Source organism: Microplitis mediator, chromosome 10 (assembly GCF_029852145.1).
Source record: "Microplitis mediator isolate UGA2020A chromosome 10, iyMicMedi2.1, whole genome shotgun sequence".
NCBI classification, from domain to species: domain Eukaryota; kingdom Metazoa; phylum Arthropoda; class Insecta; order Hymenoptera; family Braconidae; genus Microplitis; species Microplitis mediator.
This window is the reverse complement of record NC_079978.1, coordinates 19,355,798-19,371,154: the sequence shown is the minus strand read 5'-3', so window position 1 is coordinate 19,371,154 and position 15,357 is coordinate 19,355,798. Positions and strand designations below refer to the sequence as shown.

General features: G+C 32.4%; 3 protein-coding genes across 9 annotated transcripts in view; 2 read left to right on the top strand and 1 right to left on the bottom strand.

Annotated features, from left to right (window-relative positions):
- Positions 1-15,357, top strand: part of LOC130676748 (glutamate receptor ionotropic, kainate 2-like) — a 277,423-nt gene that overhangs the window by 19,000 nt on the left and 243,066 nt on the right. The window lies entirely within an intron of this gene.
- On the bottom strand, positions 1,738-2,445 carry LOC130676752 (uncharacterized). The gene is made up of 2 exons (XM_057483236.1): positions 2,129-2,445; positions 1,738-2,056 (listed from the first exon to the last, which is right to left on the bottom strand). Exons 1-2 carry the CDS (start codon positions 2,186-2,188, stop codon positions 1,775-1,777), a joined length of 342 nt encoding a protein of 113 aa, XP_057339219.1. The 5' UTR covers positions 2,189-2,445; the 3' UTR covers positions 1,738-1,774.
- LOC130676747 (uncharacterized) lies at positions 4,494-9,789 on the top strand. The gene is made up of 4 exons (XM_057483226.1): positions 4,494-4,869; positions 4,965-5,104; positions 5,170-5,614; positions 5,792-9,789. Exons 1-4 carry the CDS (start codon positions 4,560-4,562, stop codon positions 9,772-9,774), a joined length of 4,878 nt encoding a protein of 1,625 aa, XP_057339209.1. The 5' UTR covers positions 4,494-4,559; the 3' UTR covers positions 9,775-9,789.

Sequence of the window (15,357 nt, the reverse complement as noted above, 5' to 3'; positions counted from 1 at the left end):
ATGGAAAAAAACTAATCAACACTAATGAGAAATACTAATGCTTCAACTTTTTCGCGCACTAATATCTTAGTGTCGTTAATTTGAATTTCACAGTAACGTAGTATCGGCTATTTGGATTACTAATGAACACTAGTGAAACCTGGTCAGCACTAATCATTCCCAGCAATATTGAAAGATTCACTACAGACTACTAATGATTACTAATGAAACGCTATTTAACACTGATTTCTTCCAATAGTGCTACCAGACTCAGTCTTTGAAGAAATAATGATCAGAAATTCAATACCAATCTCTTCCAAAAATGGTGCAAGATTCATTAGCCAGAGTACTAATGAACACTAATAGAACATTATTCAAAACTAACCACCTCCAATAGTGTTGCAAGATCCATTAGTACTCCGACTAATGAACACTAACACAACACTATTAACACTAATCACTTCCAATAGTGTTGTAAGATTCACTAATTAAAGTACTCATGGTCACTACTGATCACTAATAAAACACTTATCAACACTGATGAATTTTCGATAGTGTTCATAAGTGTTTATCAGTTTTTTTCCGTAAGGGTACTACATCAATTTTATATACCATCAATAACTGTTTCTGCATTACTTCTTTTAACTCCAATACGACTCTTTTAACTTAAAACTTTAAGTGAACACAGTAAAATCCAAGACAATGTGATTGAAATTAGACTTAGTTGGCGTAAATCGGTACTAAGTTACAACTTAGTCAACACCAAAATGTTTTCATATCTTAGAATATGTTTTGCATTTATTAAAAAAAGAACTTAAACTTGTGTTAGATATATATTTAAAACATCTAGATTTGAACATGTTACAAGGTACTACAAAGAACTCTGTTGGTTAACTCTAAGAAGTAGGAGGAGTTTTTTCATGTCGTGTTTAATTTATAAAGCGCTCTATTTACAGCAAAAGCCACTTATTGGCGATAATTTGCAAATATGTGAATATAGGCCGCGCAGGGGAGATGTACGGAATGATTTGCTTGTTGTACCGGGTTGCCACAGCACCAAGTATGACAAATCTTTTTTAGTAAGTGCGATTAGAATATGGAATCGATTACCTTCATACTGCACTTCACAACCGTCTTTTCCTACTTTCCGTAAAGCGTGTTTTGAGTTCTTGTTGAGCGAAGAGAATGCGTGATTTGGTCAAAATCACTAATGATATTGTCTATTTGATGATGGAGTGATATATTGATATATTGATGTATGATGTATTGATGTATAATGTATTACTAGTATCTGTATTACACTACTTTTGTTGATTAACATTCATTGTAATGTATTTTGGAGGGCCGCAAGGAGCTATAGTAGTAGTATTGCCACTATAGCGGACCCCACTCCAAAGTGGAGGGGATATCGCGCGGCGGTGGGAGATAGCTGTGCCCGCTCGCGCAGATTTAAATTTAAATTTAAGCAATTATAATAATAATAAAAATAATAATAACAACAACAATAATAATAATAATAACGATAATAATAATAATAATAATAATAATAATAATAATAATAATAATAATAATAATAATAATAATAATAATAATAATAATAATAATAATAATAGTAATAATAATAATAATAATAATAATAATAATAATAATAATAATAATAATAATAATAATAATAATAATAATAATAATAATAATAATAATAATAATAATAATAATAATAATAATAATAATAATAATAATAATAATAATAATACTCATGTTAATGTAGATTTTAATAGTCAACTTTTATTTTGCTTTATAAATCGTACAATTCAGCAGACAATTCTATTACAGAATCCACATCGCCTGTGTATAGATATGGTGCATTGTAGGTCTCGTACGATATTCTGGCCTTTATGTAGCGGGCAATGCGAACATCGTGAATTCTCTCGATTGTGTTTACCAGATTTTCTAAAGCTATCGGTAAGCGGGCCTCTGTGATAACTGTTATCTCGTCCACCATGTCCAGCATCTCTAAGAGGTGGTACTCGTTGGAACAGGTCAAACGATACAAAATGTCAGCTACCTTACGTGTCACCTTAAAACAATAATCAATCACACACCCACTATTTTGGCACACTTAAAATAAATTTTAAATATTTTAACTTACAGGTCGAGGTAAATTTTGCATACGCCTAATAAAATAACGATTTCCCGTGAACACCGGCATTGTTATAATTCACGTATTTTTTAATAGCTGTGTACAACAGAATGGACGTATTTGTACTGAGCTACGCGATGATTAAATACTTTTCTAAATGATTAGCAAAATATGCATTACGCTGCATATTATGTTAGCGCTCAACACCAGGCTGTATCACCCTATATAAATTTAAAGCGTATAGAAAATATTATTATTTAATATTTAAATATATATAATAATTAAAGCTTTAAGTCTCAAAAATAATTATAGTTTCAAACATTATTTTTACACTATTTTTGATTTTGTACACTAAAGTAATTTCAATTATATTCATATATATATATATATATATATATATCGTATAGCAGCTCTCAAATAATTTAAACTCGTGCCGGTAAGAGCGTTATTATGCTATATAAATGAACGCTAATTTATCGATAAATAAATTACAGAGTGCCAGGGCTCTGTTATTTGTATACTTACCGCTCGTACGGCAATCACGTGTTTAACACTTTTTACAATGTTTTCATGATAATAATACTAATATTAATAATAATAATAATAATAATAATAATAATAATAATAATAATAATAATAATAATAATAATAATAATAATAATAATAATAATAATAATAATAATAATAATAATAATAATAACGTATTTAGGGTATTTTTAAATAACTTATGAAATACATTTTATTATGTTTATTATTTATCAACTAATAAATAATAATTATTACAGCAATTACTACAATATAATATTAAGCAATAATATTATTTAAGAAGATTCTTTTGATATAAATTCAAATTTACAGTATTGCGTACCAATGTAAAATATGTATAGTTTATTGGCCATAGCAGCGGTGTTCATTAACTCAATCTGCTCAGGGTTTTCCATCAAAATTTTGGCTGTTCTTGTAGGTAGGAAAATGTTGTTTTCGTCGTTTAAAGAAGCCACCACGGTTTTACATTTAGCGTTGTCCACCAAGCGAATTGATGAAACCTTGTATTCCTTGTTTTCCTCTAAATCAGTCATTTTTATGGTTGGTAAAATGTGATTCAAACGGCTAACGGCATTGATTCTTGATAGATCCATTGTAAATATCTGAAAAGTATTAATTACGACCCCCATAAATTATGGTATTTTTAAAAATAACACAAATAATTGATGTTTGCAGTCATACAAACCTTTGTAGTTCAACGTAATTAAACAATTATTATTATACTAGTTTATAATAAACAGTGTTAAGACTCTTTTAGTAATACAGTAGTGCGGTAACAGATGCGTCTTTATATACAGACCCAAGCCCCCACAAAACTGTCAGATTTTATCTGATCAACATTTAGAAATATGTAATTATGCTATACAAGCGTTTTTATTTTGTTATAAATAATATAATTTTTATTATTATTAACTTATTTTGCTTAGCTACTATTTTTCAGTAACAAAAACACTGAAATTGCTAGACAGCCTAAAATATTGAATAAAAACAACGTTAAATAACATTTAAGATATCCAATTTCCTTGTACGCTTTTAAAACACTCACAATGAACTATACACGTAGATAACACAATTTCACGTGTTTTGTGTAATATTAATATTTAATTTCGCTACAACAACGTTTTCATTTTGTTATAAAAAATATAATTTTATATAATTAACTTATTTTGCTCACCTTATATTTTCCAGTAACAAAAACACTGAAAATGCTAGACAGCCAAAAATATTGAATAAAACAATGTTAATCAACATTTAAGCTATCCAATTTCATTATACGCTTTTAAAATGCTCACCATGAACTTTACACTTAGATAACTTATTTTCACGTGTTTTGTCTAACACTAATATTTAATTCCGCTACAATAACGTTTTCATTTTGTTATAAATAATATAATTTTATATTATTATTAACTTATTTTGTTTAGATAGTATTTTTTCAGTAACAAAAACATTAATAATAGGACTAGGCTAAAAAGTATTAAATAAAAACATTGTTAATTAATATTTAAAATATCCAAATTACACTTATGCTCTTGGTCATCTTATATTTACCGAATGAAAGTTTCAGTGTATTATTTACTAAAACTAAAAACAGTATGCATGCACCAATTAATGTTAAAATATGTAAATAAATCATAAATTAAAATAGGTTTCCACGCTGCTCATTTAATAATATAATTTTTAAATAAAAAACGTATATATATATATATATATATACACATACAAGTATATCATAGCTATTGCACTATGGTAGTCTGCAAAGCGAAGCATCAGCAGAAAATATGTTGTTTAACTTATGTTTGTACTATCTTGTCATTTTACATTCGTACATGACAGAGTAAACTAAGGTCTAAAGAACTATTAATAACAACGTAAACGTGTGATTAATTTTAAAATGACATCAATCAATAAATACCTCTATGATGAGCTTATACAATTAGTGGTGTTTATACGTAATAATAAGCCTGAATTAACAGTGGCGTTTCCGGACGACCGTTTAAAAGTATGGCAATATCTTTCAGAAGAAACAGTGTTATTGTTATTAAAACGTATCATTTTATTTACGCCTGCCGGTATAATAAGTGATGCTTATGAAAATGGTTTGATTTTTTCAAGTGCTAAAATTATGCATACTGTGTGTGGTTGTTTAAGAAATAGTAAAAGAAAGGGGGCTAAAAGGCTTTCTAAATTGATGACTGCTTATGGTATGTACGGCTATACATTTGAATATCACAAATTTTAATAATTAGTTTAGCTGTTTTAAAAACCATTGTGTTGAATGTTTATCTTTATATTATAGACCAACATTGTAAAGAAGATGTTTTAGCTGCTCTTTCTAATAATGACAACAACGCCATAAATAATAATGATGACGATGCAAAAGCTGTTGAATCGTCTACTGCTGCATCCTGTACTGCTCCTTCTTCTTTCAACATAGAGGTGCGTTAGAATGGTATTTTAACATGCCCGAATGATTTAAATTATTTTACAACAAATTTTTATAGCCTCAACCCTCCACTTCTTACCAACAACGCGAAGATGACGGTAATTGGCTCGAGTGTTCGAAAAAAACCTTTTCAGTAATACTACCCCACGAAATAAAGGATCAGGCTGGTTGGGTACACGTTGACCGAGGAAACCACATATCTGTTGAATATATTCCGGAGATAATAGACAGCGATAATGATGGTGATGATGACAATGACACTCTTTCTGTTTTATCATGCGATACATGCAATGCTGAAAATGAAAATGAAATGGAAAATGAGGATATTGACTCTCTTGCACAATTAATACCTGAAGAAGATGAATTTTATATGAAAAATTTCGGTATTGGTGAACAAACAAGCCACGAAGAGCAAGAATATAGACTTCGCGTAATAGCTGAAGCCCGTATGGATGTCTCTTCTGATTCTAAAACGGAGAATAGTGAACCTCAATCCTTAATAGGTAAATTAAATTTTTAAACTGATACCCTATTTCATTAGACCAATATCTATTATTTCCGTAGATTTTGTTAACGCATACCTTAACGCCGATCATGTAGAAGAATAAATTTTAAAACAAGTAAGCCAAACAGGTATTTTGATTTTTATAGTTAAAGATGTATTTATAATATTTTTACAGGCGATCAACGAGGCGGTGTTTTAACCAGAAGGGCACGTTTGAAAATCCAAGCAGCTAATCAACAAGCACTCTCACAACGTTCTGAAGAGAATAATTTTTGGAGTGTTGAGCCACCAGGCCAGCGTTTTATTATTGAAAAAGAACACTCTAAACATTTTAAAAAATTCGGCGCAAAAGGGGTGGAGAGCGTTATTCGTATCTTACAACCACCTACAAATACCAATAAAGTTCAATGGCTTGAAGGTGGTTTGAGAGACATTATAACGCATATTACCTCGAAATGTAGAGGTCATGATTATGTGGGGTTTACAATCAACAGCGATAAATTCACGTCAGGACCCGTATGGTCTCGTTTTAAGCAAGCTAACGCATATACGCCTGACGATCTAGGCTTATTACTAAGTAACGTAGCACAAAGTGCCGGTACTATCACAACAGACGATCAATTAGTCATTACAGTCTCTACTGTAGATGGTATTGAAGGCACAGGTCGAAAACTTTTAACGCATCAATATATTTACAAAAAATCTATAATTCCTATCAATAATAACGATAATTTATGTTTACCGCGGTCATTAGTAGTTGGTCGGGCCTACGTTGAAAGAGGTGAAATACGTACAGGTACGTTACATCGGAAATGGAAATCAATCACCGATAATAGATGTACCCTACAAAAAAAGGAAGCGTTGTCTTTGGTTCATAAAGCGGGTGTTAAAATTTCTAGTAAGGGTTGTGGTATCGAACACGTCTTTACTTTTCAAAAATATTTTGAGCGGTCGGGTATAGCTATTGTAATTTATGAATTTTTAACTCTAGGTAAAGGTGACAAACCTATATTTGACGGGCGCGAAACTGTTCAATTAACTTTTGGCTGTATACAACATGTTATATATATATTATACTACGAAGATTCACAACATTTTCAACCAATTGTAAATTTAACAGGGGCTATAGGTAGTAAAATGTTTTGTAATTTATGTAATATAGGTTATACAAGGGGTTCAGAACATAGATGTTCTAAAAGATGCCCTCGTTGTAAACAAATACCTGTTTGTAATTATGTATGTAAACGCATTTGTACATTATGCAATAGGTGGTTTTCAAATAACAAATGTTTTGAAAACCACCTTGTTAAGGGTTCTAGTAATTTACGAGGGAAAAGTAAAGATACCAGCGTCTGTGAAACAGTAAAAATCTGTACTGTATGCTGCCGTCTAACACGTTTGGGCAGTGCAAATCCTCACGAATGTAATATCGTATTTTGTAGAGTATGTAACAGTAAAAGACCTATTAATCACTATTGTTATATGTCACCATTAATGGTAAAAAAGTTACCAAAAGTTGTGTTTTTATTTTATGATTTTGAGACACAGCAGCATAACCTCGTTAAAGGCTCTCGTGATACATATTTTCACATTCCTAATTTATGTGTCGTACAAAAAACATGTTCTTATTGTTGTGATGATAAAGATGTTTCAGATATTTGCAATTTTTGTGGTCAACGTGAATTCCTTTTTGATAAAAATCCTGTTGAAGAACTTATTAAGTTATCATTACAAACTTATAACGGTTTTACAAAAGTAATTTGTATTGCACACAATGCTGGTAGCTTCGACGGACAGTTTATTTTACGGTGTATGTTAGAACGTAACAAAGCTCGTTTACCTAAATTAATACTAAACGGTACTAAAATTATCGTGATGACTCTGGGGAATACTATATTTTTAGATAGCTTAAATTATTTGCACATGCCCTTACGTAACTTACCTAAAACTTTCGGATTTGCTGGAGAAATAGAAAAAGGGTTTTTTCCACACTTTTTTAATACACCTGAAAATGTAAATTATATAGGCCCTATGCCTGATATAAAATATTATGCGCCGGATACAATGCTCAACACCGAGCGTGATTGTTTCGTGGCATGGTATAATGAAAAAAAACAAGCAAATTATATTTTCAATTTCCAACAAGAGTTCAAGTTTTACTGCCAAACAGACGTTACGGTTTTACGCCGAGCTTGTATGTCGTTTCGGGAATTGTTTATAAAATGCGGTAATGTTTGCCCGTTTGCTGAATGCACCACAATAGCATCAACAGTTTCAAAAATATTTAGACGAAATTTTCTTAAGCCTGATACGATAGCTATTTTACCGCCTAATGGGTGTTATAGGTGGCGGTCAACACAATCTATTAAAGCTATTTCATGGCTGATATTAAAAGAATACGAACTAGGTTGTCAAATTATCAATGCCGCACGTTGCAAAGAATATCGTTTAGAAGGGGGTATAGCTGTTGACGGTTATTATGTAGATAGTAAAACTAATGAGCGCATCGTCTTACAGTTTCATGGATGTTTTTGGCATGGATGTTTATCGTGTTATCGGGTGAATCGTGATAAAGAATTAGGTAAAGGCGATACTATGGATGAGCGATACGAGAATACTTTAGCAACTTCCGAAAAAATCAGTCGTTTAGGTTATAAATTAATAGAAATATGGGAGTGTGAATATGATAAACTTTTGTTGAGAGATCCAGAAAAAGCTAGCTTTTTACGGTCACACCCTTTGCTTGATAAACACCCTTTGAATCCTCGTGATGCTTTTTTCGGGGGTCGCACTGAAAATTTTATACAGTTATACGATGCCGAAGAAGGAGAAAAAATAAAATATGTTGATGTTTGCTCACTTTATCCGTATATTTGTAAGACAGGTAAATTTCCTATAGGTCACCCTAAAATTTTTACGGGTGATGAATGCTTGCAACTTATTAAAGAGAATAAGGATCTATCTGATATCGAGGGTCTTGTAAAATGCACAATTTTGGCTCCACGCGACCTTTATCATCCCGTATTACCATGTAAACTTCATAATAGGCTTATCTTTGCCTTGTGTTATACATGCGCTTTATCTTTAAATCAACATGATTGTGATCACGATGAGGATAGCCTTAGAGCGTTTACAGGCACATGGGTAGTTGATGAAATACGTAAAGCAATAAGTAAAGGATATATTATCATTAAAGTACATGAGATATGGCAGTATGAAATAGCGCAACATAATCCGGAAAAGGGGTCAGAGGGTTTATTTACTGATGATATAAATATGTTTTTGAAAATTAAAACAGAATCAAGCGGGTACCCTAAAGATTGTATTACTGAGCAAGAAAAAGATGCTTATATTGCTGAATATGAAAAAGCTGAAGGTGTAAAACTAGACAAAGAAAAAATTACGAAAAATGAGGGCTTACGAGCTGTAGCTAAATTGAGTTTGAATTCATTATGGGGAAAATTTGGACAACGGGAAAATTTACCACAAACTGAAATTATCACTACTAGAGCCCGATTAATGGAGATGTTAACAGATAGTCAGATTGAAATCACGGGGTTTCTACCGGTAAATGATAAAACAATATATCTAAATTATATAAATTGCGCGGATAGTGTAACAGCTTCACCTACAACGAATGTTGTTATAGCTGCGTATACAACAGCCCAAGCTCGCCTAAAGTTATATAGTTATTTAGAAAACTTGGGTGAACGTGTATTATATTGCGATACAGATTCTTGTATTTACATTTCTAAAGATAATCAATACGAACCCCCAACAGGTAAATTCTTAGGCGATTTAACCGATGAGCTAGAATCTTATGGACCTGGTAGTTATATATCATCATTCGTAACAGGCGGTCCTAAATTTTATGCATACATCGTCCGTAAAACAGATGACAGTACTAGCGAGGTGTGCAAAGTTAAAGGGATAACGTTAAATTTTGAAAACAGTCAAAAAATCAATTATAATACAATCAGGTCTTTTATATTAGGTGATAATACTGAACCTATTATAGTTAAGTTTGACGCTATAAGACGTACGCTTTTTCATGATGTAGTAACGCGTAAAGAATCAAAGACAACAAAGCTACAATATAAAAAGCGTAGGCTTACTAATGAACATCGGTCTTTACCATTTGGTTATTTAACGTTATAAGCAATATGATAAAATAATTATAAATATATATAGTCTGTTTGAAATTTGATATATTATTTCTATATTAAGTATTATGTATGTATATGTATATGAAAATGTATTAGTTTTGTATATTTTATAAATAAACGTATATAAAAATGTGTTGAAGTTTTCGTATACTTTATGAATAAATAAATGTGTGGCATCAGCAGTAAAATATTTTTATAATTTACTTTGTATTGGTAATTATGGTTCAACCTATATAAGTTTTTAGATCAAAAAATATTTTACTCAGTTGTGTTTCATGATTACTCGTTATTCAGTATTTATAAAGACAATAGTTAAAAGTATAATAACTTTATAAAGTAATGGATATTGTTATTGATGTTCAAGGACTATTTGATAATTATGACAACTTTTGTGTAAAGGAAATTAGTGTGGTTAGTATTGACACAGTTATACAGGATCACTGGGTAATAAAATCACCTTTTCCGTATAATAAACTAACAATAGAGGCTAAACGGAAAAATGATTTTATCACGCGTAATGTACACGGCATAAAATGGTGTAACGGCTCCGTTATTTTTTCGAAAATCGTGTCTATTTTAACCTGTTACTCTGAAAAAGCGCGGTTTATTTATGTACGTGGACAAATCAAAACAAAATATCTCGAGCAGATATTAAAAAGAGAAATAATAAATTTAGAAGAGGATGCTGCTGAATGTCCAAACTTTAATTTTTTAAAAAAAAATACTAAAACACAGTGTTCTCTACATCATTCTCTAAAGCAGTGTTGTACAGCTAAAAATTGGAACTGTTCTTTAAATCAAGCTGTAAGTTTACGTAATTGGATTATCGAAGAGCGCTCAAAACCCTTCATATAAATTTTAAATATCACTACCACAACATCCCAGCCATAATCTGTGTAATGGACCCTTGCTGGAAACATCCATGGACTTCAATTATTTGCGGTCCAACCGGTTGTGGCAAAACAGTTTTCGTAAAAAAATTTATGCAATACTTACAACAAATGAGCGATACTAAATTTTCAAGAATAATATTTTACTATGCTGAGTGGCAACCAACATATAAAGAATATCCTAACTTTGAAAAAATTGAATTTCGTGAAGGTTTACCTAATAATAACGATTATAGTTCTGATAATAATGCTAAATTAATTATTATTGATGATCTGATGCGTGAAGCCGGAAATAATACCGTTGTTGATCTTTTTACGAAAGGTAGTCATCATAAAAATATTAGTGTAATATTTATTACGCAAAATATATTCCATCAAGGCCGTGGTCAGAGAGATATTTCATTAAATTCAAACTATTTAGTGATTTTTAAAAATCCTAGAGATCGGTCACAAATACAACATTTAGCACGACAAGTGTGTCCAGAAAATCCTCTTTTTTTGCAAGAAATATATTATGATGCTACAGTTAAACCGCACGGCTATCTTCTATTTGATTTGAAACAGGCAACACCTGAAAATTTTCGTTTCCGAACGTGTATTTTTCCTGATGATAAATATCAGATTGTATATGTTCCTAAAAAAACTAAATAAGTAATAATTTGTATAATGGCTTTAACTACTCTGTATAACAGCATTGGTTATCGTTCAGAAGCGTTAAGAATACAAAGTTATTCGCAATGGCCTGACCCAACGGTATCTCCAGAAAAACTAGCAAATGCCGGTTTCTATTATACGGGAGAAGGTGATAGTGTTAAATGTTTTGAGTGTGGTATAGTAATATGTCATTGGCTTCAAACCGACAACCCCGTGAGCGATCATAGGCGCTGGCAATCAAATTGTCGTTTTATTCGCAACGTGCCTTGTGGTAATGTGCCAAAAGACGTGGATCTCAGTACAGTGTCGCCCGTAGAGCAAAACACATATCGGCCACGTTACGGTGATGAGTTTAGACCTGGAGCCGTACCGTATTCAAGTGGCTAAAGCAATATACACCGTAATATTACAAACAATAGTCGAATCGTAATGGCAAAGAAGTTACCTCTCGGGAAAAAAAAATTAGTTGTATTACAGGCTATATGCTCTATGCCTAAAGAACAGAGACAAGCGGTTTTACGTAAGGCCGATACTGCGTTAATAAGGTGTATTTGTGAGTGTGCTTTAAACATCTTACAAGGTACTGTTGATTTGAAACAACAAGAAAAACAAAAATTAAAACGTCACGCGCAAGTTTTGAGAAAATTAGCTTCACCTAACAGTAATCTGCAACAGAAAAAGAAAATAATTGTTCAAAAAGGTGGTTTTTTACCACTTTTTTTAGCACCTATACTCGGCACCTTATTATCCAATCTTATATCTAATTAAAATGGAGTATGCACGTAAAATGGTACTGGTTCCTGAAAAAACAGTTATTACCGCCGATACTGTAACAAGTGCGAGTGAAAATTTAGCGGATGTGTCTACACCGAAAAAGCAAAGTATACAAACTACAGGAACAACTTTATCGAGGCTGGATAGTGAAATGTATCGGATACTATACTCTGATACATATCCAGACGATCGCGCAAAATGGTCTGCTTATTCACAAGTGTTAGAAAAGTATTTAAGACTAATAGACGCTGACAAATTTGAACCGATCAGTGAAAATAGTTTATATCATCATAGTAAAAGACCCCTTATTGAAAAAACCGGTGATAAGGATTTTTCAGCTATTAATAGTACAATTATTGAAAGTGTGCCGTCTAAATTTCAAAATAAAGCGAAATTATTGCTAAAGAAGTTACAAAAGCTACCTGATGATGTTATATCATGGGATTCTAATGGTTTAGTAACTATCAATAATGAGCCAATAATAGAGTCAAATATTATTGATCTTATAAATCACGCTATGCGACACAGGAAAAATACCCACGCTATTGGTCAACGTCAGTTTTCCAGGATTCTTCGTACAACACATGTACCTCGTGAATACATAGGAAATCATAATTTATTTCATTCCCGTGATATATCTGCATCAACCCCAAGGAATTCATTACGACAGTCCTCTAATAATAAAATTACGGAAGAAAGTAGCTCCAGCATTGAAGATAATATCAACAACACAATATTAAATAAAACTCAGTTACGTTTAGACACGTCTTCTGAATACACACCAGACTCGGATAATCAACACGGGAAAGGTGTTTCACAATGCAAGAAAATAAAATGGGTGAAGTTCAAATATTTAAAAAATTAGAAAAAACTTACTATAACCCCGCCCATTTTGCTGGTTTTATTGGTAGTGTTAATTCTTTAAAAAAGAGTATTGAATCGGATCATACATCGGAATCATTTAAAAAAAGGAGTGTTCAAAAATGGTTGGAAAAACAAGAAACTTACAATACACACCGCATGAACAGACACAGGTTTGAAAGAAGATGTTATAATGTGTCAAGAATCGACGATGTGTGGGAGGCCGATTTAATCGATGTTCGCAATATTTCATCATACAATAATAATATTGGTTATTTATTGGTTGTTATTGATGTACTGAGTAAGTTCGTTTGGGTAGAACCGGTAATTAATAAATCAAATATTTGTGTTGTACAAGGTTTTAAAAAAATTTTGAAACGGGCATGTTCACGTAAACCACGATTATTACAGACAGACAGGGGTAAAGAATTTTTGGGTAGCTTATTCCAAGAACTTTTAAAAAAACAGAGTATAATATTTAGAACAGTTAGAAACCCTGATGTTAAAGCGGCTGTTGTTGAGCGTTTCAACAGAACTCTTAAAGAGAGACTATGGCGGTATTTCACACACGCGCGTTCAAAGAGATACGTTGAAGTTCTACAAAAAATTGTTCACAGCTACAATCATGCGAAACATAGTGGCATAAAAATGGCTCCATACGAGGTTAACAAAGAAAATGCTGAGGAGGCATTTCATAATTTACAAAAACGGTATGTTAAAAGAGCTGTACGACAACCTAAATATAATGCTGGTGAATTGGTACGCATCAGTAAAGCGAAAGCACCGTTCGTGAAAGGATATGAAAGCGGCTGGTCAAAAGAAATTTTTAAGATTGCGTCTGTCTCTGCATACAGGCAACCTATAGTGTATTTATTAAAAGATTTAAATAACGAGGCGATAGACGGTATTTTTTATACTGAAGAATTATCCCGTGTCCAGTAAAAATGGCGAATGTGCGTGATAATTTTTACGTTGTTCTACCTAGTAACAGTAGTATGCTATATTTTCCTGAAAACACAACCACAAGATTTGTTACAAGGTTATCACATACTATAACACTACCTGGTGAATGGGAAGTTGGTTTAACAGAAATGCAAACACCTATGACTTTTCTTCATATTACACAGGATAATGAAGACAGTTATTTAGGTATAATTAATTATATAAGTCCTACAGAGGAAAGACTTCCCGAAGATTGGGAATCCAAAGTAATTTTAGGTAATGCACCTTATGGCGTGTATAAATCTATCGAAGCATTATTAGAGGCTATTCATAAACAAAAAGAGTTCTCTGATCATATCAAATTCGAATACGATTCAAGTGGATATATTACGGCGTATAAAGTATGTACAGGTGAGGATGTAGTACACGGTCTAGAAATTAGTGAGAGGCTGCAGGTTATTTTAGGGTTCAATCCACAAGACTCGTCGCCAAAAATAGTAGAAAAAAATAAACCATACAGAGCCACCAAACCTGCTACTCTGAGTGCTGCATTACCAGGTACTATTTACGTATATTCGGATATTTGTGAAAATTATATAACCGGTGACGTTCAGACACCGCTGCTAAGACCAGTACCTCTTGATATTGACCATTACAATTACGGCAGCGTAAAAATAAGCAATTTCTCACCACCCCGCTATATACCCGTTTCACGCACACAATTTACAACGATTGAAATTGATCTGAGAAACGAATTTGGTAAACCTATACCATTTGAAAGTGGGACATCGTCAGTAACGTTACACTTCCGCAGAGTTAGTTAACCTAAAATAATGACGCATTACGAGCTGATACAATACGGGTGTGGTAGCCGTGACTACGATAGTATTCATCAGTTTTATATAGGCACACCTTATCAAAAAGGTCATGGTATTGGTAGTTTTCTTGGTGGGCTGTTTAGGAAAGTACTACCGTTTTTAAAAAGTGGTGCCAAAGCTGTGGGGAAAGAGGCTGCGCGGTCGGGTGTGAACATAGCTTACGATATTTTAAATCATGACGTACCTATTAAAGAATCTTTTCAAACACGTGTCCGTGAATCGGGTAATAATTTAAAACGCAAAGCTCAGCAAAAACTTGATAGCCTTATGACAGGATCGGGGTATGTGCCGAACCAGTTGCTAAATAGCGGCAGTATAGACTTGTTACCAGTTAAAAGAGGTCGTGTAGTGAAAAAGAAACGTAGTAAAAAAGGTTCTAAACCGCAGTTAAAAAATAATAAGAAGAGAAAATCTCACAAGAAAGCAACCCTGAAGAAGAAGACGGGACAGAAGAAAAAACGGAAAAACACGGTCAAGAATACTAAAACAAAACAACGTAGTGTGTATGATATATTTCAATAACTGTTTATAATGGCTTTTTTACATATACATTCATGTGAATGCGCAAAATCCGAG